At 37.1% G+C, this 23,192-nt stretch overlaps 14 protein-coding genes and 1 non-coding gene across 15 annotated transcripts, besides 1 other annotated feature; 8 read left to right on the forward strand and 7 right to left on the reverse strand.

Moving 5' to 3' along the window:
• The first annotated feature begins 101 nt into the window (after positions 1–101).
• Positions 102–1,180, forward strand: BEWA_020360 (60S ribosomal protein L23, putative). Its single transcript, XM_004828799.1, has 3 exons — positions 102–240; positions 278–393; positions 435–1,180. The coding sequence occupies exons 1-3, from the start codon at positions 231–233 to the stop codon at positions 726–728; spliced, it is 420 nt and encodes a 139-aa protein (XP_004828856.1). The 5' UTR covers positions 102–230; the 3' UTR covers positions 729–1,180.
• Positions 128–170: a sequence feature (AT_rich).
• On the reverse strand, positions 817–1,791 carry BEWA_020370 (syntaxin 5, putative; the record flags this gene model as incomplete). The annotated part of the gene is made up of 3 exons (XM_004828800.1): positions 1,008–1,791; positions 906–967; positions 817–870 (listed from the first exon to the last, which is right to left on the reverse strand). The coding sequence occupies exons 1-3, from the start codon at positions 1,750–1,752 to the stop codon at positions 817–819; spliced, it is 861 nt and encodes a 286-aa protein (XP_004828857.1). The 5' UTR covers positions 1,753–1,791.
• A 76-nt stretch (positions 1,792–1,867) lies between these two features.
• On the forward strand, positions 1,868–2,455 carry BEWA_020380 (hypothetical protein; the record flags this gene model as incomplete). The annotated part of the gene is made up of 4 exons (XM_004828801.1): positions 1,868–1,933; positions 1,975–2,073; positions 2,111–2,254; positions 2,288–2,455. The coding sequence occupies 4 exons, from the start codon at positions 1,868–1,870 to the stop codon at positions 2,453–2,455; spliced, it is 477 nt and encodes a 158-aa protein (XP_004828858.1).
• A 12-nt stretch (positions 2,456–2,467) lies between these two features.
• BEWA_020390 (hypothetical protein) lies at positions 2,468–3,328 on the forward strand (the record flags this gene model as incomplete). The annotated part of the gene is made up of 4 exons (XM_004828802.1): positions 2,468–2,500; positions 2,534–2,680; positions 2,716–2,796; positions 2,831–3,328. The coding sequence occupies 4 exons, from the start codon at positions 2,468–2,470 to the stop codon at positions 3,326–3,328; spliced, it is 759 nt and encodes a 252-aa protein (XP_004828859.1).
• A 138-nt stretch (positions 3,329–3,466) lies between these two features.
• BEWA_020400 (bromodomain containing protein) lies at positions 3,467–8,316 on the forward strand (the record flags this gene model as incomplete). Its single annotated transcript, XM_004828803.1, has 6 exons — positions 3,467–3,683; positions 3,725–3,798; positions 3,834–3,912; positions 3,951–6,531; positions 6,567–7,410; positions 7,447–8,316. The coding sequence occupies 6 exons, from the start codon at positions 3,467–3,469 to the stop codon at positions 8,314–8,316; spliced, it is 4,665 nt and encodes a 1,554-aa protein (XP_004828860.1).
• A 135-nt stretch (positions 8,317–8,451) lies between these two features.
• BEWA_020410 (bromodomain containing protein) lies at positions 8,452–9,651 on the reverse strand (the record flags this gene model as incomplete). Its single annotated transcript, XM_004828804.1, has 1 exon — positions 8,452–9,651. One exon carries the CDS (start codon positions 9,649–9,651, stop codon positions 8,452–8,454), a length of 1,200 nt encoding a protein of 399 aa, XP_004828861.1.
• An 89-nt stretch (positions 9,652–9,740) lies between these two features.
• On the reverse strand, positions 9,741–11,920 carry BEWA_020420 (mRNA guanine-7-methyltransferase family member protein; the record flags this gene model as incomplete). The annotated part of the gene is made up of 2 exons (XM_004828805.1): positions 9,741–10,225; positions 10,261–11,920. The coding sequence occupies 2 exons, from the start codon at positions 11,918–11,920 to the stop codon at positions 9,741–9,743; spliced, it is 2,145 nt and encodes a 714-aa protein (XP_004828862.1).
• A 206-nt stretch (positions 11,921–12,126) lies between these two features.
• On the forward strand, positions 12,127–12,971 carry BEWA_020430 (hypothetical protein; the record flags this gene model as incomplete). Its single annotated transcript, XM_004828806.1, has 1 exon — positions 12,127–12,971. Exon 1 carries the CDS (start codon positions 12,324–12,326, stop codon positions 12,969–12,971), a length of 648 nt encoding a protein of 215 aa, XP_004828863.1. The 5' UTR covers positions 12,127–12,323.
• A 125-nt stretch (positions 12,972–13,096) lies between these two features.
• BEWA_020440 (ubiquitin-activating enzyme E1, putative) lies at positions 13,097–16,450 on the reverse strand (the record flags this gene model as incomplete). The annotated part of the gene is made up of 1 exon (XM_004828807.1): positions 13,097–16,450. One exon carries the CDS (start codon positions 16,448–16,450, stop codon positions 13,097–13,099), a length of 3,354 nt encoding a protein of 1,117 aa, XP_004828864.1.
• A 199-nt stretch (positions 16,451–16,649) lies between these two features.
• BEWA_020450 (DEAD box ATP-dependent RNA helicase family member protein) lies at positions 16,650–18,240 on the reverse strand (the record flags this gene model as incomplete). The annotated part of the gene is made up of 1 exon (XM_004828808.1): positions 16,650–18,240. Exon 1 carries the CDS (start codon positions 18,153–18,155, stop codon positions 16,650–16,652), a length of 1,506 nt encoding a protein of 501 aa, XP_004828865.1. The 5' UTR covers positions 18,156–18,240.
• Positions 18,241–18,254: 14 nt separating this feature from the next.
• BEWA_020460 (translation initiation factor 6, putative) lies at positions 18,255–19,231 on the forward strand. The gene is made up of 4 exons (XM_004828809.1): positions 18,255–18,356; positions 18,397–18,579; positions 18,625–19,017; positions 19,053–19,231. Exons 1-4 carry the CDS (start codon positions 18,347–18,349, stop codon positions 19,214–19,216), a joined length of 750 nt encoding a protein of 249 aa, XP_004828866.1. The 5' UTR covers positions 18,255–18,346; the 3' UTR covers positions 19,217–19,231.
• A 273-nt stretch (positions 19,232–19,504) lies between these two features.
• On the forward strand, positions 19,505–20,801 carry BEWA_020470 (apurinic/apyrimidinic endonuclease, putative; the record flags this gene model as incomplete). Its single annotated transcript, XM_004828810.1, has 7 exons — positions 19,505–19,652; positions 19,691–19,825; positions 19,860–19,915; positions 19,952–20,057; positions 20,092–20,372; positions 20,419–20,458; positions 20,494–20,801. 7 exons carry the CDS (start codon positions 19,505–19,507, stop codon positions 20,799–20,801), a joined length of 1,074 nt encoding a protein of 357 aa, XP_004828867.1.
• Positions 20,802–20,879: 78 nt separating this feature from the next.
• Positions 20,880–20,951, reverse strand: BEWA_020480. Its single transcript has one exon. It is a non-coding gene; the product is annotated as a tRNA-Thr (tRNA).
• A 65-nt stretch (positions 20,952–21,016) lies between these two features.
• On the forward strand, positions 21,017–22,351 carry BEWA_020490 (hypothetical protein; the record flags this gene model as incomplete). Its single annotated transcript, XM_004828811.1, has 5 exons — positions 21,017–21,297; positions 21,335–21,627; positions 21,666–21,865; positions 21,901–22,071; positions 22,109–22,351. The coding sequence occupies 5 exons, from the start codon at positions 21,017–21,019 to the stop codon at positions 22,349–22,351; spliced, it is 1,188 nt and encodes a 395-aa protein (XP_004828868.1).
• Positions 22,352–22,425: 74 nt separating this feature from the next.
• On the reverse strand, positions 22,426–23,007 carry BEWA_020500 (hypothetical protein; the record flags this gene model as incomplete). The annotated part of the gene is made up of 4 exons (XM_004828812.1): positions 22,426–22,461; positions 22,497–22,675; positions 22,717–22,836; positions 22,875–23,007. The coding sequence occupies 4 exons, from the start codon at positions 23,005–23,007 to the stop codon at positions 22,426–22,428; spliced, it is 468 nt and encodes a 155-aa protein (XP_004828869.1).
• Positions 23,008–23,192: the final 185 nt, after the last annotated feature.

Consider the following 23,192-nt stretch of genomic DNA (forward strand, 5'->3'; position numbering starts at 1 on the left):
ACGGTAACGAACACGAGTTTGATCGATAATAGACTCATTGACAGATCAGTCCTTTCTACCCTAGGAACCCCCATGTCCCCGTCCTGTGTTAGACCCTCAATATTCAACATACTCCGGTTGGAAATACTTTTTATTTATCATTTTAAAAAAATCTATACTTTTAAAATATTGTCTAGTTAAGACTCCAACAAAGACAGTCTGTTGTTGTAATTTTTAACTTTTTCGCAACAATGAAGAGAGGTGAGATTCTTTACGCCGATAAGTCATCGTTTATTAGGACGTGGTGGTTCCGGTGGTAACAAATTGCGCGTTACTTTGGGTTTGCCAGTTGGAGCTTTAATCAACTGCTGCGACAACAGTGGTGGTAAGAATTTATACATTATCGCTGTCAAGGTTCGTCAATTTCACAATACATCCGGATAATAATATTATAGGGTATTGGAGCATGTCTAAATCGCTTACCAGCCGCCTCAGTTGGCGATATGGTCTTGGCCACCGTCAAAAAGGGAAGGCCTGACTTGAGAAAGAAGGTCTTGCCCGCAGTCATTGTTCGCCAGAGAAAGGCCTGGAGACGCAGAGAAGGATACTTTATATATTTCGAGGATAATGCCGGTGTCATTGTCAACCCCAAGGGTGAAATGAAGGGATCTGCCATCACTGGTCCAGTTGCTAAGGAATGCGCAGAATTGTGGCCCAAAATCTCAGCTGCTGCACCATCTATTGTTTAATTCGTTTTGGATTACGTTTATACTATAAAAATATAAAGGTAAATCAGCATATTATGGAACGAGTATTCGGGTGGCGATTGCTACTGTCTTACGTGAGGAACATGATGTAGAATATCGTGAATGCTACAAATAAAAAGAAAACCTAAAGTTTGTGTCATAAGAGCCGAGGAAACAAACCTTTAAGACCAATGTGCGATTAGAGGAGATGCGATTGTAATACTTGACAAGTTCGTTACGAGCTATGAAAAAAGTGACTTTGGTAGAAAAGCATCAAGATACCTGTTTTGATGTTATCTAGAGAAATGTCTGTGTCCGCATCGATTCTCTTGATCATTTCGTCCTGCTGTACTACATAGGTTGTTACTCTCTGGAATATCTGGGTTAAATCCCCAATGGCTCTCTGGACGTTGGCCAAAGCTTCCGCCTTTGCATCGGCTATTAGAGAAACCGATGGACGCATATCTTCCCCGCTTTCAAGATCAATTTGTTGGTCTGCCTCTAGGTCTTGCATCATGAAGCGTTTCCTACCAACACTCCAATTTGGTACGCTGTCTAGGTCATTTTGTGAGTATAGCTTTCGTCTAGATTCTTGTTCCATCATAATCTGCGTTCTTTGGTGTAACAAGTCCTTTAGACTTTTCGTTGCCTCAAAGAGTTGCTTTCTCAAGAGTGCAATCATGTTTTCATGATGCAACTTTGTGTGTTCATTATTAGATCTTGTGTTTTGTAAGCGTGTTTCAAACGTATCTATCGAGTTTGACGCATTAGTTATGATGCCTTTGATCTGCGCGGTGAGTTGTTCGATAGCATTGGTATTATCGAGGTATAGACTCCTCTTTCTCACAAGTTGCGATAACTCTGACAATTTTGACTTTGCCTTTGCAAGTTCTTTGTGAATTACGTCTGCCTCTGACTCGAATTGTCGAGTTTCATTGTTCTTTGATATAGTAGGCAGAACAGTGGAATTAGGATTTTTTGCGATCTCCCGCTTGAAAAAACTTGTCCTATCAACCGAACTCACCATTTTGTGTGTAAAGTGCTTTTGGGAAGTTTATTGTAACTTGTTTGCTGCTTACACATCCACACATGTACGAATGTCCGGGAGAAATGATTAATGGAAAGAATTGTTACTATGCCTTATGGGTTCAAGAAGGGTAACAGATTATGATATATTGCGCAAATATTATACATTTCTAAATGATGAGGTATGTTGCAGCGTAAATTAAGTGTAAAGGAACTATTTTAGAAAGACAACACTTGGGAATCAAATCTAGTATCGTCATATCACGAATCTCTCTTTAAAGAGTATGCAGTATGCGATTTGTCCAGATATGAATCAGGAAATGTACGTCTACACTAGTATAAGTTCACTGTCCATACAGATTGGACTAAGATGGAGAAGCGCCCATGAAGTCGTGAGCGGAAAGTGTGAGAAGATTTGTGCAAACACAATATGTAATGAGAATGCTAACCTGAAAAGCTATGAGGTCTTATTCAATTACAAAGAACATGATACATCAAAACAAGTTAGAGCATATATGAAATTTTATCGACTATAGGCTCTTGTAAAGGTTCGTGTGTGTAAAAGCTGCTCAAAATTGTTGAATTATAAAAAAGAATTCAAAACAATCGCGGAATCATCCACCAAGAAAGATCGCTCTAACTCAGATTCATCAAAGGGATCCAGCCATAAAAAAGTGAAAAAGGAGAGTAAGAAAAGAAGATAAGCGTATGAAAATATGGATGATTCTATAACATTTTTGCAAAAAAAGGTACGATTTCCACTGCTCAAAAATATCTTGTAGTTCGAAGAATTAGAAAATGACTTGACATTAGTAGAAGAAAAAATCAAAAAGGAATTATCTCACAAATATGATGCCAAAGTATTTGATATTCACGGCCACCTTCTACAGACTAGGGGAAAGGTCCACAAATTGTTTGAATCGATAACTGTACGTTAAGTTGTTTCATACACATGTAAAAACAGGACCTCTATTCTCATAAAAATGAACTTGTAAATCTTTTAGAATCGCAACTAGTTTCTTCTCTCACTCTGAGAAGTATTGAGGTTTGTAAACAAAGTACAATTTTCATCTAAACAGAAAACTGTCGGATGTACTATTGGTGCAGATAGTGAAAGCACAGAGGCAACGGCCAGAGATTTAATCTCCTCATGGAAGAATATTGGTTCCGAAGAAGTCAAAGACCTGATTCAGCCAGTAGAACCTGTGAAGAACGATAATGTTATCAATACTATCCAAAAGCCCAGAGTTGAAACTGAGCAACAAAACATAGAATTTATCCCAGTATCCGAAGAGCAATTTGATAGTGTGCCTGTATTAATAAAGAGAAGGGCTAAACTAGAACAGGTGAACCAGCTCTTAAAACACTTGTTCGATATCGCTCTTAAAAAGAACAAGTGCCTACCTGTGAGGCTAAAGGATCTTTCAGAGGATGGAATCCAAGTATATGGTCAGACGGGTTCATCAAAAATCGCAATTTTACGTTATTTGAAGATGGTAGAAGTCGTAAACAGGGACAACACTGTCCAACTGCTAGATTCCAGGTTCAAAGGCAAACCTAAGAGGAAACTTGTCTGAATTTACAGTTTAAACGGTTAAAATCATCAATTCTTGTCATTTTGTGGGAGATATACACACTTTATCCCATAGCCTAATGTGCGTACCCTATGCGTGGATGTCGTCTTCATTTCATTTTTGTAATGATGTCCACTTCAAATGTGGCTCTTTTATCTAATAAACTTGTTATTATTTTGCTATTTCACACATGTTACGTCTCGTAGCGCCAATGAGTTTTACACATTCCGAGATGCCAAGGCAACTTCTCTTTTTATCGCAGTAAATAATGATGTTGAGAAACATTCAGCTTCTAGAGCCTTTCAAATCGGTCCTTCCTATTGGTGTAGCGCTGGGCATCACACTGAAACAGATTTTGGTACGTTGTTATCTCGACACACACGTTTCACTCAAATTCAGTTTCATGGACCGGAGAATTGAACGAGAAGGCAAAAATATCGCAACTTGATGTGTTTTGGGAATACGCTCCAAAGGTAATCATTAAATGTGTCGTATAATTTTCCCGTAGGAAGTAGAAGTATCGCTGTCAATAACAGGGGACGATTTTAATATTGTCATGCCATTCAAGGAGACGTTTGGCAGTAAACGTAAGTCTACCGTTGCTTATATACACATTAAAATATAGCTTCTTATAAGGAAGTCTTTAAATTTGATACTCCACATGAGGCCAGATTTGTTAGATTAACCCTTAGAGGTTCAATAAACACGTATTTTGGAATTAGAGAAATACACATTGTGGGATATGGCAGTCCATTGTTCATGATAAAGTCTGGTATATCTAGTCCAGAAGGGGAAATGTGTCTCCAATTGGAAGAAGGTCAAAATACCAATAAGGCGAGAGTTGTTCTAGACACATGTACACATGCCATAGCTGCTTCGGATGGGCGTGAACTTTGGAGACATAATTCACGCCAACAAATTGTAAGTGCTATTACATATCCTCCAAAATGCTTAACTGCGGCTGATCCCTCAAAACATGGAAGTATTATTCTGGACGATTGTTCTGATGATTCACTCACGTGGGAATTTATGGGCAACTCGCAACTTTCACTAAAAAGTACTGAAGAGCTTTGTTTGACCCAGCAGGACGAGTATTCCAGTCAGGCAGGAATGGGTAATCTAATAGAGATACTAAAATCAGAAGTTAAAATCACATCCACAGGAAGTACTGAGGGTCATGAAGAGAAATTCGCGATAGATGGTAATATACAAACATACTGGGCTTCTTTACTATTTCATGATTCTAATACACATGTGACCAATATTTCTATAGACTTTGGTAAAGTTGTACATGCATCCAGAGTAAGGATTGATTGGGAATATCAACCATTTGCTTATTTTATAGAGAGTAGTGATGACAATATTATTTTCAAGAGGTTGGTGGCTAATTTATCCAATGCTTCCCATATAACTACGGATTCTTTCTACGGAACAGACTTTAGATATCTAAGAGTTGTAATGATGAAACCACATTATTCCCATGGAAAGGTTTCAGGAGGCTTCATATATGGAATTAGAGATATTTCAGTTCTCACTAGCAACCTTCAAACTGTAATTGGAGATTGTAGAGCAGCTGCAAATAGTTCAGATGCAAGAGATAAATATTTTGTTTCTTATGTTAGCTCATTTGATCCCAAGCTTTCCAGTAAAATTAAATCAATGGAAGACGATCTACATGGTATTATAAATGAAATATCGGAAGAATTGAATCATCTTCGTGAGTCGCTTGAAAGTACCACAGAATGTATGGATGAGAAAAACGATTATGACAATCATTTGGCTACTATGGTGAAAAATGAACATGACTTGTGGAAAATTATACAATCTTCACAGTGTTATGCAAAAAATGGATCAGATCCAATAGTTTCTACAATTGGTGAAACAATAAGTAATCCCGCTGAAGATTGCCATGTTATAAAAAGTGATAATAGGAATGCAACCTCTGGGTTCTATTGGATAGAGCCAAAATGTTCAAAGCACCCTCTACGTGTTTACTGTGATATGGATTCATTGACTTCAATATATGTATGGAATGGAAAGGGTAATACAGTGGCTCCACAGCCTTTACACAATCTAAGGTCGCCATCTCATATAAGGTACCAATGCGCTGCTTTTGGTTTGGATCCACTCATAATAAAGTCTAAACACCAAATAAACGAGCTAAAAAAAGCACTGCATCTCATGGATTTTGAGAATAAGGTTGAATCCTTTGTTCCCTTAGCATATAGATTCGGTAACTCTAACAAGTTTAAAGATCTGTTGAACATATTCTCATTCATGGGATTCCCTTCTGATATTGTTAACGATCCACTTGTTGAAAACGGAGAAATACCTGTTCCTACTAATTCCGTGGATCTACATAACAATGCAGCTGGCCTTTCGATAGCCACTGGGGATATAGAAATGTTTGATCTTGAAACATCTGATCTATCTGCTGTTGTATGTTCCACAAATATAACTGACAATGTAGTTGTTCCCGTTTCTCTAACTTGCGATGATATGTTTTCAAAAACCAACAAGCTATCTGGAAATCTGAATACCAATATACTTGTTAGATGTGATGAAGATTGTTCCAGCTCTAAAGAATTCCATGTATATGGTAGTAACGGCTTGTATAGTGATCACAGTTCTATCTGCAAGGCAGCTATACATTCCGGAATAATTGGTCCCAAGGGTATATTCACTATTTCTATTGAAAAGGGACTAAAATACTACGAAGGATCAAATGAAAATGGTGTACAGAGCTTTTCTTATAATAAATCTTGGCAAGGTTTGAAGGATCTGATCTCTAAAAATGATAAAGAAGACGAAATTCCTGATCATAGTGGCCCAGATTGCAAATTTAGCATAAGGATTTTGCCTATTGAAAAAAGATGTCCCATTGTGGAGGCCCATGGTTCTTTTCTACAAATTAGTGACGTAAAAAGTATTGCAGCTACTAACAATGGTAATGAGCAAAAGATTAGTGTTAAGAGTATACAAGAGAAGAATGTTGATGCTGAAGAATTTGCCGTGGAACAATCAGATCCTACAACTAAAAAGGAAGCGTTGAAAGTTATTAATGAAATGGATGCAATGTATGGTGTCGACAGTAAAAGTGTTACTGCAATGATAGAAGAAATTGCTGTGGTAGTATCCCAATCCAAAAAACGCCTAAAACCACTGGAATCAGTTTCTAATCATCAAGATCATGGTGTTTTATCATTGTAAGTTAATGTTAGACATTTAAACATTTCTTCAGGTTGGATAGAGTAAATGCACTCTCAGAAAAAGCATCAAACTTATTTAGTTCATCCGAATTCCAAAAGACAATGTACGAAAAACTCTTGGCTGATGAAGAAGGGAAATCTGTTGATATATCCGATGATTTCAAACTGGACTATACAAAAATGCCATTTTCAAAAACCTTTAAAATACACGATACAATGATGTCATCTGGCGGACCAAGTCATTGGGGGTATTCTGATTCACCCTTTGAAGACCATAATAATTATATTGTTCAAAGCAGCGATATCAACAGTAACATCAAAGCTGAAGGTACATTTGCTTTCTTGAAACACTATACTTACTTCGACTTTGATATGAATATTGATTTGCTATCAAAATATGAAGGTTCCATCGGTGTTGCATTTCGCGTTCAGGACCAATTTAATTACTATTTGTTTGTAATGAATTATAATGAGTCGTACAAACAATTACTAAAGGTTCAAGATGGTATTGTGTTGGTATTATCTACTAATCCAGATGGTGGATTTACAAGTAATAAGTGGACAAATATCAAAATCTCTGTATCGCATTCTCAAATAACAATACATTCCAATGAAAATATCATATTGACAGCGCTGGATACATCATTTTTGCATGGATCTATCGCGCTGTATTCTAATGGAACGAATGGTACATTTTATTTTGATAACATAGAAATTAAAGGGAAACCTTGCAAGAACATTGAATCACCCAAAAGATTAGATCGACTCAAGGAATTGCCATGTTGCCATTATAATGAAACATTCTTGGGAAAATTCGATGATTCATACAGTGTTATCAATCCTCGACATTTGCATACCACATCTTGGTTATTTAAGGTTTGTTTTGAAGCTATAATGCAAAAATACTTGTAGGAAATGTTTGGAGGAAAACATTTGGCCATACACCAACGTAACGCATCACTCGATTCCCTAGAGATAGGATCATTAGCTATACTCAAAAATGATAGACTCTGTAATACAGGATTCTTCCGTTTCAGGGTCTTTCCACAGTGTGATAATGGAATTGTTGGTGCTGTGCTCCACTACCATGATGAAAATAACATGTACCTTGCGGAATTAAGTATATCGGAATTACGTATAAGGAAAATAGAAAATGGTTCTGCTAAAACCCTTTCATCCACTTCTGCAACATTTATTCCATCAAGGTGGAACATAATTGAAATTGCGATAGAAAAAAATAGTATAACTGCAAAGATAAAAAATGGGATAGACCATGACTCATTCCTAAGGGAGTGGTTGACATCATCGGACTATGAAATTAAAGCTAATGTAGACTTGTCAGGGGATCTTGGTCGTGGTATTGGACTAAAGTCCTATGCATGTGACTCATGCTATTTTGACAATATTCAGGTTTCCCCTGTGATTGAAAGAGAAAAGTTACCTCTAACAAACTTTGTCCAGGAACTTTCCATCAGCAATGTATGGAAGCCATGCATCACAAATGTACATATACTGTCACGCGTCTCCGTATGCAAAAAAATCTTTAGAAATCCAAAAGATATAAATGCATGCACCGTGGATTTTTGTGAACCCTGCTGTCTACACCACACAAAGTTGCTAGGAGAATATGAAAGACACAACTGCCAAGAACAGTGTCATAAAAACCAACAAATCGCAAAATTATATATGGAAAAGTTTGAATCTTATGTAAATAGTTGTATTTCCCTGCAAGGACCTGGATTTGACCACTGTGAAGGGGTAAGTTCCACCACAATGATGTAAAATTTTTTAGGATACTGAATGTCTGAGAAAATCATGCAAACTATGCTGCTCAAGTGGGCATCATAACAATGCACTAGACGAAAACACACAATTCTTAGAAAGTGCATTCTGTGAAAATCAATGTTTACAAAGCATTTAAAATCTTAATTCAGTCGTATTCGACAATATTTGGTATGGTATACAGAGCTCAGAAAGTGTGTTTGATAAATTCGGATAAACTTCATTCACTTTTTCCAAGTTTTCCTGACCTATGAAGTCTTCTACACTCTTTTTATAAGTGTCCTTCTTTAATCGTGACATTAAAATCTGTATCTTACGGAACATGCTGTTCCTTCCAGCGGATGTTGGAAAATCAAAAGTCTTTTTCCATTCAAAATGTGTAATTATACGTCTAAGTGGCTTCATTGATTGATTAAACCACTTTGTCTTGGAATGTGGATTCATTGATAAGTGATGTTGTGCTATGTCTAGTGTATTTAGCAATTTGTGAAATCCATTAAAATTACTCATAAGTTTTCCAAATGTTTCATTGTTTAACCCAGAAACACTTAGTGCAATCTGTATAGCATTCGATATTGGATTTGATTTATCCTGTTTTAAAACAAGTGGTTTGACCTTTGTCATATCGTTCTTTTTCTTCTTCCTTCTGGCAGCTGCAACGGCAGCTACAACATCGTGCAATTCCCCCTCTATGCTTTGTGTTTCACTGTTATCCACTGATTCAGAAGGGTTTGGAGCTGGCTCAGGTTTTATAATGTGTTTGGGCTTCAAAGGTTCTATCAGTGGCTGCGGTGGAAGCTTTACCTCTGTGGGCAATGGGATGTTTGGATAGCTCTTTTGACGCACTGCAGACTTTGAACTTGCCCCCAAACAACGTTTTCTGATGCCATTGGATATGTCTGTGATCTTCTTCAAAAGAGATGGTCTAAGCTTCGTGTACACCTCCTCCAACTTAAGAGCGGCTTCATAGAAAATAGTCTCAGGGGCATTGTATATCTTACAATTGCCTACTATTAGCGACACATCATTATCAAATACCTTAATATCATCCTGGTACGCTCTTTCTTCGTTCTTGTTGAGCATAGTCTCAAAATCCATCGGATGTTTGACGTATGTGAGATAATCGGTTACGATCGTGGTATCCACAGGGAATCTGAATATCTTTTGCTTGTCATATCTAATGAGCTTATTGATAACGTCAGTATAAACAGTTTTGAACTTGTTTAACTGGACCTCCAGCTCATCTTCCCTCAAATAGGCCCATGGTGTGTAAGGATTGGTATAACTACTTCCGTAGCCCTGGGAGCCGGAAGTACGTTTGTTACTAGTTGACATTTAACTTAGAATGATCTACGTGCACCTCGAACGGATGACCCAATAGGGTCATCCGACGGTGTAGCGATAATGTAACGGGTAAACAAAAATTATTTTTTAATCTTTACGCCTTGCATATATAGCTTGTCTCTTCCTGTTATCTTCTCGAATACGAAGATCTTGTAGAGAGAAAACACGTGGCTTTGGTCATCAGACAGTGGATATGATTTTATAAACTTGAGATGTTCACCCACTTCATCGATGACTCTTTGCGATATTTTTGTATTGTTACCACCAGAAAGCATAGAGTTTGCCATTTCCAAATATTCTGGGAAGGTATACGTTTGTACGAGTCTAAAACCGATTTTAAAACATAAATTGACAAAAGATTTCCAGGGGACGACGAATTCGCTTTCATCTATAGACTCCAGTAAAAAGAAATGATACTTTAATCCCCATTGTGTGTTTATTCTATCACTTACTGCGGTGTAATCAATTTTCTCCGGGTCAAATTCACCGTCCAGCAGGGTATTAACGGCATCTTCGTGCAATGCGATATTAAAAACCGGATTCCCAAACTCCCACTTGGCTGTACCTAAAAGCAAATTAATTAATATAGTAATCACAAACCGGAATCTTCGGATACTTTGCAAGGAATGCTAGAGGATAGTCCTTTTAAAATTTGATTGCAGCAAACTGTGGAACCAATAAACAACCCATTATCATTCAAAGATCTGTACACATGCTCTAAAAAGAATGTAGAAGACTGCTCATCCTGCAGTATATAATGGATAGCGAGTTGGATGGAGACAACATCAAATTTTTTATTCCTTATAAACATTGAGTACATTTTGTTGTCCAAAAGATTGCCATGGTGAAATTCCGCACTAAATCCTAATTGCAATCGTCTAGACGAATAACGTCTTCTGGCTTCTGCGATTTCTCTATACGATATATCTATTCCCATGAATTTTTTAATTCCTAGAGAGGCATATTTGTTGAGGTCCTGCCCACGTCCACATGCTAAATCAAGTATTCTTGAACCATGTTTTACATTAAATGCTATAAGAACTCTCTTTATAAGATTATTTGACTTTCTTAGAGCCTCTATTATTGATTTTTTCTGTCTTACGATTACCCTAGTATCATAATGCGTTTGAGTCGACTCTGTTGTATCACCAAACATATTTGGATAGTAATCCAAAGGCTCTACAGACTCAGTAGAATTTGAATCAAATATTTCCAAAAGCATTGTCATATTAGACTCCAACATTGACAATATATAGTCAAATCTATTTGGTTTACATTCTACAAGCTTTTTATATTGTCTATATAGCTGTTTGTTGTGTGCTGAAGGTCGTATATATAATTGAATGAGTTTCTTCTTGGCCTCTTCAGCACTATCGAAATCTATAAAACTAGGGATAGGTACATTTGAATTTTGTCTTATAAAGCACTGGTAAAATACCTTCATCATTTCGGCAATTGAAAGCTTTTTCAACTCTCCGTTTACTCCAATATCCCATTGATCTATAATTTCCAGCTGGAATTTGACATTTTTTACATTAGCTGTCTTGTCAGATCTGTAAACCCTAACATTACGAAACAATATTCCGGTGGCTGAAGAAAAATCGCCAGTATCATCTGGCAGAGGAAATACGGAATTAATACAGACCTTGTAGTGGTTATTAGACTTTGGTCTATATACTATCAGGTCGTTTAAATTATTTCTACTAAATGAACTCACATTTCCAAACTGTATATCCTCATCGTGAGTATATTCAAGTCTAAAGAGTTTAGAATGGTGATATCCATCTGAACCGTCTTTTGGGTGGTCCTCTACCTTGACATTTGATGGTAGTTTCAACTCTATTTCAAGATAATCCGCGTATGGTACAAGCCTAGAATCACCAGCTTTACTTGTAAAAACGTTTAGATATAAGGAATCAAGGCAAGAAGTAGATACTCCTGGTACAAATTTAACCTTTGTGGAATCATAATCCAATATTGCTTCTGTTTCAACTGGTAGGACAATGTTCTTGGAATGGGCAAGGCTCAACAAATGACCAATCTGAAATACCAATTCAATGGACATTGGGTCTTTTGTACCTTCCATACTTTCCGTAACCATCTTATATACCGCGTCATGTACCGTAGATTCGTTGTATTGTTTGTCAAAAATGCTACATCCTTGTATCAGTAGCGGGTTATTCAACTTTGTTGGAGCGATATGTCCACTATCCGTTGGATGTGATGCACGTCTTCGTTTGACAGAGCTATATTCCTCCATTGTACCCTGTTAAATGATCTATACTTTGCTCCCTCAAAAGTTGCGATCTTAAAATCCGCTTATATGCGATAAAAACGCGCCATTATTTAGAATACTACCACACATGGGAATATAATGGTACTTGTGGATTAAAGATGCTTACCCTAAAGGTGAGCTCTATGATACCGTCTGAGATACCCCGCGGTCACGGCAAATCACCACAAGTCAAAATATTTGGTGTCGATCAGAACAATCCATTTGTAAATTAGCCAAATGAGTAGGGATAGTGTAATATAAACATACTCTAAATTTAAGGATTCAGGTTTACGGGATTACATTTAATGGAGACCATCTAGTAACACATTCTCTTGAATCTTCATATTGGACAGTTACATAGGTTTAAATCGGTATTTTGACATTCATAATGATCGGTAAAGCTTATTTTACACAAATTTGGTGCCTAGTATCGGCCTTGTTCTTCATTTCCTACGTAACAAGAAATGTCTCGGCCGGATACATTGATGCGACCACTTATCTCAAGCCGTATGAACAATTCTGCATATCTGAAGTTGTAGGAAAGGATATGTACACACACATAACGTTTTCAGCCGCTAGCTTGGCCCCTGGAGAAGGACTCTCTGCCTTTATCATGGAAGAGGGGGGAGACAAACACGTATACAATGAAAAGGACATTACAAAACCTGCATCGGTTTCATTCACAACGATACGCGGACTATCGGTCATTTTTTGTATTACAGGGCCACCATCTGGCGCCTTTATCACATTTACATTGAAATATGGAGCAGACGCTAGAGACTATTCAATCATTGCAAAAAGCTCACATTTAGATCCAGTCGATGCTCGCATACAAAACGTCCTGGATGAATTTTCAGCATTCCACAAGGCACAAATAATAGGAACTCAATCCATTGATAAAACCAGTGTAAAGGCCACAGAAACTTATCACCTTTTGGCCAAATTTGCAATAGCAAATAGTCTCTTTGTCATATTCTCAACAATATTCTACATTTATTACTTTAGAAATTTCTTTAGGTCAAAAAAACTCATTTAAAATTTGCAATACATTTACACAGGTTAATATTACTACATTAAATAACCCGTCATTAAGAGTATTGACAGGTACAAATTTGTAAAACTATTTGTTTTAAAAGTCAGATATGGTAAATCCTTGTAAAATCACATTCTGTAATTGATATCTGGCAATTCTATACGTTTATTTGAGTGTCTATCATACGCTAAAATGCTAATTACAACTTGTCCTGTAGGTGAAAAAAATAGATCACTTAGCGAGGACCTATTGTTGAGATCATTTATTAAAATGTAACCGCTAGGAGAAGCGAATCCCTCAACAATAACATCAAACATGTTTTCTATGGACTTCACCAACTCTCCAACTAGAATGCCATTCTTTTTAAAAACATTCTTGTGTGTTTTAAAATTGTAAAAGTGTGCAGACTGTTCATCCACCAATATATAATCCCAAAAGGAAAGTGACAACCCGTATAGACTGGCATTTGGATTTGTCACCTGAAATATATAAGGGGGGTTGGGATGGTTTGAAAAGTGTTTCATTATAGACAAATTAAAAAAGTGATGATTAAAATAATTGCAATGGTTTCTTGATTTCAGATAATTGAATGGTTTTAATGTTGCTATTAACTTGTTTTTATTAAAACATCGTAGCCCTTTATCAGACAATGAGAACCAAATAGAGATATCATCATTGTAAAGTGACAAATAAATATCTCCGATTATCCCCTTGCTATTCTTGAAATTTGTGGATTTTAAATCAGAATCATGTCCAAAGATATTATATTGCGATAGGATAGCTATTCTATAAACCTCCAACAAAGAGGTCGAAGCTGCAATAGAAACGCAGGTAGAAATTGCAGGAACAATTGCTTTTGCAATACCTAGAATAGATAATTTATCTTTTTGGTGAATATTGTATTTGAACGCTCTCATGTTGCTTGTAGCATAAATAAAATCTAGACAATCTTCACGGTTTTCCTCAAAAAAAATCGATGAATAACTAAAATTTGCTGACTCTAGTGCTTTTCTCACATTTTTATCTTCAAAAAGTTCAGATATTGCTCTAAAGCATTTTTCATACGACCCCTTGGATAATTCAGAGTTGTTTCCTTTCCTTTTAAAGGCGGTCAAAAACCTTATGACTTGTGATTTTATTTCATCTATAAAACTCTCGTTGATAGTCAATTTTTTGCACTTCTTTGGAGTCAAACATCCCGTTTTTAACCTAATTAACGATGATATCCATATATCTCCAAGTGGTGAGTCGTATCCAATATATTTCAAATAGTTTTTGTTAGCCCATTTTAAAATCTTTTTATCAATTTCTGATTCAGATTCTGAGGATAATATATCACAATTATCTTTGATGACTTGAATAGCATTCAAAAAATAATCATGACCGTGATCCATGGTTTGTCTTAAAGTTTTTACAGGGTCCATCATAAATTTATTAATAAAAACATGTTGAGAATCAAACAACCATGAAAATAGTTCCATAGAATAATGTACAGTATCTTCAATTGTTTTTGGTATTCCTTTAACCGTACAACTACTTTTGTCATTTACCAACATTTTATCTTGCATTGTACTCGAGTATGATTCGGTAATGTGTGGAATAAATATAGAAGTGCTACATTTCATTCCATGGATACCAGCTTCAACGAGTGGTATGTTGTTTTCTATACAAAAATTATCGAGAGTTATTCTTCCTTGCATATTATCAACAGCAGATAGAGCAATTGTTTTATCAGACCATATGGAATTTACAATCGCCCTTGTTTCAAATGAGTCGGTAAACAATAATTTGTGATACTTATAGTCCTTTAGGGTGTTGTCATGTAAACGATTTAAATTCTTTATTGCAGATTCAGCTTTTCCCTTGCCTACATCATCCGGGGTAAACAAACATTGTCTTGATAAGTTGGAAATTTCAACGGTATCATCATCAAATACATTTACTCTCGAAACAGACATCTCAGCTAACATCCTAAGATAATCACATCCCAATGCACCAGCACCAACTACTAGATATGAATAATTTGAAACAATGCTCATCACCTTCTTTACAATATCAAAATCTACGTTACCGGATTTATTTAGAAACAAATCGCTTCTGTCAATTAGAACGAGCTCTGAAGGAGTAAATATGTTAGTGATCCCCTTGATAGTCTCCTGAGCAACAAATGCTCCAACCATAAAATCAATCGGTGGTATGTGAAAGTGTCTCAACTTGTTGAAGTTGGATGCTATAACGTCGTCACATTGAGGATAAATTTTCCTACATAAATCTATAAAGTATCTGTGGTAATTCCAATCAAAATCCATTGTTCCAGTAAAATTAAAAGCCATTTGATCAAATGCCAAAAAGGAAGAAATGACAGATAAATGATCATTGTTAAAAATATTCCCCGATTTTGGAGTAATTAAAAGCCTACCAGCTGGGTTTGAAAGGAATATTTTATCCAAAAAAAGGGTAAAATAACTCTGCTTTGAAAAAATTGACTTTATAAAATGACTTAGTGGAGCGAAATCGAGGAAGAATGGTTCATCAACTTTGCTTATAGAGACAGTCATTTGAGGCCATCCTCTAGTGTCCAAGTCAATAAGAAGTTTGACATTATTATTTTCTTCAACTACTCTGGATACTTTGCACTTTAAAACCTGAATGTCTGTCTCGCCTTTATTTTCATTTAGAAGGTAATGGGCGTATGTGAGATTAACCGTATCATTTTCAGAATAGAATGATTTTTGGACTTTGGACGTTGTTTCCAACCAAGTTTTATTTCCCGCAGATGTAAATTTGCATGAGTGTTCTGGATACTTATCATCAGATCTGGTAGTAACAAGATGATTAGTACCAAAATCTGAAAATACCAAACCGTATGCACCTATTGTAGACGCAAAAACAAATTTACATTTGTTATGAATTCTATCATTTGCTTCTATAGCTGACTGTAACGGTTGATTTAAAAATACTATTGCCCTGTAAGTAGAAGCTTCTTTCTCAAAATTTGGTTCGCTTTTCAATATATTAATATTGGCGTCCGGATGCAATAACGAAATACGCTCCACCAAACGATTAGATTTTTGAGTATCATCGTCCCAGATACAAATTGAACCTATTCCTGATCGTATGAAATGTGCTATAACCTTATTAGACAACTCGTTCGCTCCAACTATCAACACATTTGCAGAACTGATAGAATCCAACGCATTCGAACCCAAAACAAGCTCAACCCTAGAAAATAAGTTTCTGCATATGCCGCTATGTACTACACTTGTAGCCTTCCCCTTCGAATTCCTTCCATGGTGTACAGAATCCTGCCTTCCAGGCAATTTTGAAATGTTGTTGGTCTTAATATTACCAAGAAATGGGTTTGGATTCCTTAAATCACTTCCATGGGTCAATACATGGTCTTGTTTAAAATTAACTGAGCGACATGTTGCGATTTCTAATAAAACGGCTATTACGACGTTTATTATGAACAGAGCCAGCATAGAACCTATTTTAAAGTTACCATAGTCCTTAAATTAAAATAAATGGCTGTCTGTAACACAAAATATAAAATTAGTAATAGTTATCAAAAGAAGAATCTGCACATCCACACTACACACCTGCAATGATAGATATTCTAACTATAACCGAATTTATAGTGTAACATGTTATATATTATGATAAATAGTCTATGGTATGCGATTAGTCATCTTTGCCGTACTCTATTTCCTCTAAAAAGACAAGAGCCTTTTGAGTGGCGATGGTAACTTTATTCAGTAATTTTACAGCTTCCTTATCAACAACGTCGTACTTTTCAAACTTCATACCGATCTCCTTTTCAATATTCTTTAGCTTATCCACATCCTTCTCATCAATAAACGAAAGTGCTAAACCCCTAGTACCAGCTCTCCCAGTACGACCAATGCGATGTATATAATCTTCGGTAACTTTTGGCATATCCAAATTGATAACAAAACGAACGGATGGTACATCAATACCTCTCGCAACCAAATCTGTTGCAACGAGCAAGTTACAAGTACCAGACCTAAATTTAGCCAAACATGCATTCCTCTTCCTCTGCTTCATGAGGGAGTGTATGCAAGTAACCTTGAATTTAAGCTGTTCTAAAGCAAGAGAGAGTATTTGACACCTCTTCTTTGTAGCAGTAAATATAATGCCCTGCACTCGCTCCGACTCCATCAACTTTTCCTTCAACAAATATACCAAATAGGTAGTATGGACATGTTGAGGAAGGAAGATATATTTGTGATCTATATTTAATTCGTTGAAAACAGAATTTTGGCCTTTCCCCTCAGTTACATCAAAAAAATGGAATTTACTATCGGAAAATGAAGATGATAAAGCCTTGATGGCATTTGTAATTGTAGCTGAAAACAAATATGTTATTCTCCCAGATTGTGTAGTTGGTAGGCACTTTAAAATCGATTGAATTGGAGTTTGAAAGCTAGAATGTAATAGTTTGTCAGCTTCATCAAAAACGAGATACTTTACATTTGAAAATATTTTTGAAATGTTACGTTCCGGTATGTCAACCTGATCGGCTATCCTTCCGGGAGTGCCAATAACAATATGCGGTCTAGATTCCATTTTTATGGCTTGATAGACTATGTCAACTCCTCCAACACAAACCAGAACGTCAATGTTCATCCGGGCACCAAAAATGTTAAACTGATCAGCAATTTGGTACGCAAGTTCTCTCGAAGAGGACAGGACTAGTGCGAATACACCGTACGGATCCTTGTCAAGAGCAACTAATATAGGCCAACAAAAGCAAATTGTCTTACCAGTACCCGTCTGTGCACAACCGATGATGTTTTTTCCAGCAAAAGCTGGTGGAAGGCAAAGCTCCTGTATCTTCGTAGGTGCCTTTATATGCAAACTATCAGCTATATCTATAAGCCATGAAGGTACTCCTAACTCCTTGAATGTCCTTCCAAAGCTTTTGCTCTCCGATATGACCAATTGCTCCTCTGAATCTGGCGGACTTGTATCACGTTCCTCTTGTTCTTTAACGACCTTTGGCGGAGCCTTCCTGGTTGAAATGAGATTGAATCGTTTTAAATTCACATCTTCTAAGGTCCATTTATCTACATTGATGCTGGACTGAGGATATTCCACTTGATCATGGTCATCTTCAGCCAGTTCTTGGCTCTGTGGAGTATTATCCACGTCACTTTTGTTTGACATTATCTAAATGAAAGCTGGCATTCTAAAATATGGAAATTGTGATCATAAGTCTCAATTTGACCGACGAATCTGGACCTTACAAGGCACTGGCACTACTCTCGGGTCAGTATCTATTTTCGTTAAATGTGGCTATAATTTCTCAGATTTAAGATACAAACAAGTTCTAGACTATATTTACCAGATCAGTAAATATGGCGATAAGTTTGTTCCTTTTATGCCCAAAAATCAAATTTTACTACAGGAGCTCAATACGAGAATAGCAACGAGGTCGGAGTCTTCTCTACACTGACAAATTCGTATGCTTTGGTATCGCTAGGGTCGTCTAGTAATTTTGCCAGTGTTTTCGAAGCCGAATTGACACCTCATATACCAGTTATTCATACAACAATCGGAGGGACGCGCGTTATTGGAAGAGTCTCAGTAGGTACGCCGATTAATCTCTAATTTAACTTGTATTAACCACTCACAGGCAATAAGAGGGGTCTACTTGTCTCAAGTATCTGCACTGATAAAGAGCTGAGGCACCTGAGGAATTCGCTGCCAGATTCGGTGGAAATTCGCAGAATAGATGAACGGCTATCAGCCCTCGGCAATTGTATATCTGCAAACGATTATGTTGGACTTATCCACGTGGATATGGATAAGGAAACCGAAGAGATTGTAGAAGATGTCTTGGGAATCGAGGTCTTTAGAGCTTCTATCGCAGGTGATGTACTAATAGGGAGTTATACGAGATTCCAAAATAAAGGTGGACTCGTACATGTCAAAACAACAACAAACGAAATGGAAGAATTATCTCAACTCCTACAAATACCACTCACATCGGGAACCATAAATCGTGGCTCAGACGTCATAGGATCAGGTATGAAAAGTTGGAATCGTATAATCTATTAATAGGTATCGTTGTGAATGACTGGGTGGCATTCTGCGGTATGACTACTACCGCCACTGAAATCGCTACTGTGGAAAAGATCTTCAAGCTCGCGAGACCCTCGGACTTGAACTCGTCAATCATAGACAATCATAGTCTAAGAAACGCTCTAATAGACACTCTAATTTAAAGAGCCCTGCCCTGAATGAAGTCTGTCTACCCAACTTTTGCTATCCAAATTAGATTTATTCATTCCTATTTATGCATCGTACACCTCTGGTTGTTTTTGTAAAGTATGCTCTAGTTTTGTCAAACGTATCGCGCAGTTTTATTGCGAGGGCTCCTTACACATTCGTACAGCGGACTTGCCGTTCGTTAGGACCAGGAATCGGTCAAATTGAAACTACTTACAAGGTAATGCGGCATATGGTCTGATTTTTAACGTAAATTTCAGAATTTTATAGCAAGTTATAGCATCATGGCGGTGAAATCTGAGAATGGAAAGTCCACGTCTACTAAAAAGACAGGAATTGATAAGAAGGGCACTAAAAAGGCCACTCAGACTAAACTTACGTTTGAAGCTACAAGTCCAGTCAAGAGCAGCTGGGCTACTATGCCTACCTTGGGTTCGAATTCCTCTGTTTATATCACAAACTCCGTACAGATCCGAAAGAAGACCCGCAAGAAGCATTTAATAAAATTGCAAAGATGAGAGAGCTGTCCAACGTATATATTGGTGCACATATATCAGCCTCAGGAGGACCGGAACAGTCCATTACAAATGCATTCAACATTTGCGGTTTGCTATTCATTCGTCTTCTCATCCACTTTAGGCCAATCGTTCGCTTTGTTTTTAAAGAATCAACGTAGATGGAGCTGCGCACCTCTGGTTTGTTTATTCTTCTCGTTTTCATGTATTCCCTAGACTCCTGGAAGTATTGACAAATTCAAGGAGGGATTAAAAGCACGTGGTTACGAACCAAAATATATTCTTCCACATGGTTCCTATCTAATCAATATGGCTAATCCAGGTTTATACTCTAGTAATATTTACATTTCATGCAGACCCTGAAAAACGTGAAAGAGCCTTTGAAAATTTCATGGATGATCTCAAACGTTGCGAGCAACTAGGAATCTTGCTCTACAATTTCCACCCTGGGTCCACAGTTGGAATGTGTTCCAAAGCCGAAGGAATCAAAAATATAGCCGAATGCATAAATAAAGCCATCGAGCTTACCAATGAGGTCAAAATTGTTCTTGAAAATGCTGCCGGCCAAAAGAACGTTATCGGTTCAAAATTTGAGGATTTGAGAGATATAATTGCCCTCGTACACAATAAATCGAGAGTTAGTGCGAATTCATTTGTATTTTATCTTCATTAAACATTTATAGGTTGGAGTCTGTCTCGATACTTGTCATTTATTCGCTGCTGGTTTGTCAAATATAAACTCACACATGCGAAATTAGGATATGATATTCGTACAGAAAGTAACTTTAAGAGCATAATGGAGCAGTTTGATGAGATTGTCGGACTAAAATATCTTTCCGCTGTTCACCTCAACGACTCCAAATCGGACTTGGGAAGTGGTCTAGACAGGCACGAAAATATCGGCAAGGGAAAGCTATCAGAAGAAACATTCAAGTTTATAGTAAACAGCGGCTATTTTAAGAATATGCCCATTATTTTGGAAACACCAATTGAGAATGATGAAAGTGTCTACAAGCGAGAGGTACTCTTTATGTATAGTTTACTCTCACTTAAAAAAGAGCCATAATTTCTTTTACATCATCTACCTACGATAAATTATTGAAATAATCAGTCAATAATGAAAAGAAATCCACTCGACATCAAAAGCCGTCTATGGGATTCGAACCCATGACCTTTTGATTACGAATCAAACGCAATACCGCTATGCTAAGACGGCCCACCCGGGCCGCCGTTTATTTACTTAAAAACAGAATACATATAGTTTGATACATTTGTATTCTAATGTATTTTGGAGTCCTCTCCAATGAAAGCTTGTGCACAAGTCTCCTAGTCATAGCCTGTCTTCTCATAAACTACAGCGCATCGTTACATATCAAGGAATCAAGCTCTTTTATAAATCCGGGATATTTTCAAAGATGTGTAAAAAATACGGTTCAAATTTCAAGTTCTAACTCATCTCAGCAGGAAGAAACTGACAAACCAGACGCAAAAAAGCGAAAGAAGAACCTTCTACATCACCAATTCGATAATTACAAGGAATATACGTCATCAAAGACAAACTTGTTAGAATCCCAGTGATTTATATCTTAATTACTTTAGGAACAAGAACCAAAGATGGCACGAAATTGTGGCAGAAGAAATCGCAAAAAACCGCTCTTCAGAAGCATATGGCAATTTCTCTGAAGAAAAGGACCCTAGTACTCTTCAAGCGCGTCATAATCCATTACATTCAACAATAAAACCTGACAAGAAACCATACGGCTATCGACTATCTCCGGAAGGAAGATTGAAGCTAGAGGATCGCATTGAAAATCTAAAGCTCGCTGCACATTCAGAGCCAATAACCAAGAAAGGAAAGAAACCAATTCTCTGGATAGTGAGACCAACTGCAGGTATGTAACAATTTCTCGTCGAAACAGCAAATTCAAAGGTAACTACTGTGAACTTTTAAAGAAGGATGAACCAAAAATAAAATCACTCGTAAAGCGTGTTAGGAGCTACTTTTCCCCTGATCAACTGGACATCATGGTAATGAAATTAGATGTTAAAATGCCCTTGTGTGAAATCTTATTCGAGGGTGCAATACCGGATCTGGTCAGAATATTCTATGCACGTGGAGGAACATTACAGGTTAGTGCAAACTCATCACAACAATCATATCACAGTATTATGTGCAACCACGCTTCTGGACAAGATGTGATTTACTTGAGATGGATCCTAGACTTGAGGCTAAATATGGAAAGGCAACGGCTCCCGGCCTATTTCCGCGATGGGATGAAGATGGCATGGTTGAGGAAATTGCAGATTGCATGGACACTCGTCCAGATTACGCAATGGTTTGACTAACATCTTGAATTCTTTAAAAATCTACAGGAATACAGAATGCCAAATGCCTGGCACGTTTTCCCAATGCTGCCAGAAAAAGACAAAAAGATCATGGAAGCGTACTTTAAAAATGTCCATTGGCCAACTAGACTGAGAGTGCAAAAGGCATTTGAAAATGGTATAGAAGACTATCGTGAAATTATCGCAGAAGAATATAGAAGGATCAAATACATTGACATAACTCAGGAAGATATCCTTGACCAATGGCTGTATGTTTATGTACCAAGATAATCATTAAACTATAGGCAACCGGGCGATCCTATTAAGTAACATATTACACATGCTTGAGTTTGCGATCATTTAATTTATTCAGCTTCTTCATCTCCTTCGTAATGCGCATCCTGCGTATGAATGTGAAGTTTATATATGGACGTACAGAGTCGTCTTCACTATCAGAAGGAACTACATCATGTAGGCTACTCATTGTGGAAATGTCATTAAAAATCTCCTCAAGCTCCACAGGGTCATGTGGAACCAGCATTACCGTAGGAATATCTCCTTCATCGGACGAGTCTCCATCAAGCTGAATAAAAACGCAGGGCTTATCGTGAAGATCTGTAACATTAGTAAGGGGGAGTTTCATGTATTTTACAAACTTGTGTCCTTGGAAATTGCATGTAGCACGATCCCTTGGTACGTAAATCCATAGGAAAATGAGGAATCTTCAGTGCTTATCCATATTATCCTCGAAGTGGTAATGTACAACGTCCCAACTCCTGTAAAATTATCTTTTTGTAGAAAAGAGTATAAATACCGTCTTCTTGGCCAAATATGAGACGTATCTGCTCATACTTGTGATGGATGTGCTCGTTATTGGAAGTGTACAAAATGGGCTGATTCGCAGAGTCTGTCTCGACACCTTTTTGGAAAGCGCCAGTTCCGATCATGTTTGATTTCAACGTTCCGATAAAAATGAAATAAAAGTGGAGAATAACGAGTTCAGCCTCCACTCATTCCCCATTACTATCACCTTAATCGTAGGCTCTAGTTCATTAAGATGGTCAATAAATCCGTAATGTATAGTATCGTAGTGCTTTCTGCTTAATTACAGTCGTAATGTGCAATGTGTAGT

Source organism: Theileria equi, chromosome 1 (genome assembly GCF_000342415.1).
Source record: "Theileria equi strain WA chromosome 1, complete sequence".
In the NCBI taxonomy this organism is placed as follows: domain Eukaryota; phylum Apicomplexa; class Aconoidasida; order Piroplasmida; family Theileriidae; genus Theileria; species Theileria equi.

Excerpts from the sequence above, each read along its gene's own strand:
- BEWA_020360 (XM_004828799.1), top strand. Across the intron at positions 394-434 it reads TATACATTATCGCTGTCAAG|GGTATTGGAGCATGTCTAAA; the intron begins GTTCGTCAATTT and ends ATAATATTATAG.
- BEWA_020460 (XM_004828809.1), top strand. Across the intron at positions 18,580-18,624 it reads TATTGGAAGAGTCTCAGTAG|GCAATAAGAGGGGTCTACTT; the intron begins GTACGCCGATTA and ends AACCACTCACAG. Across the intron at positions 19,018-19,052 it reads CTCAGACGTCATAGGATCAG|GTATCGTTGTGAATGACTGG; the intron begins GTATGAAAAGTT and ends ATCTATTAATAG.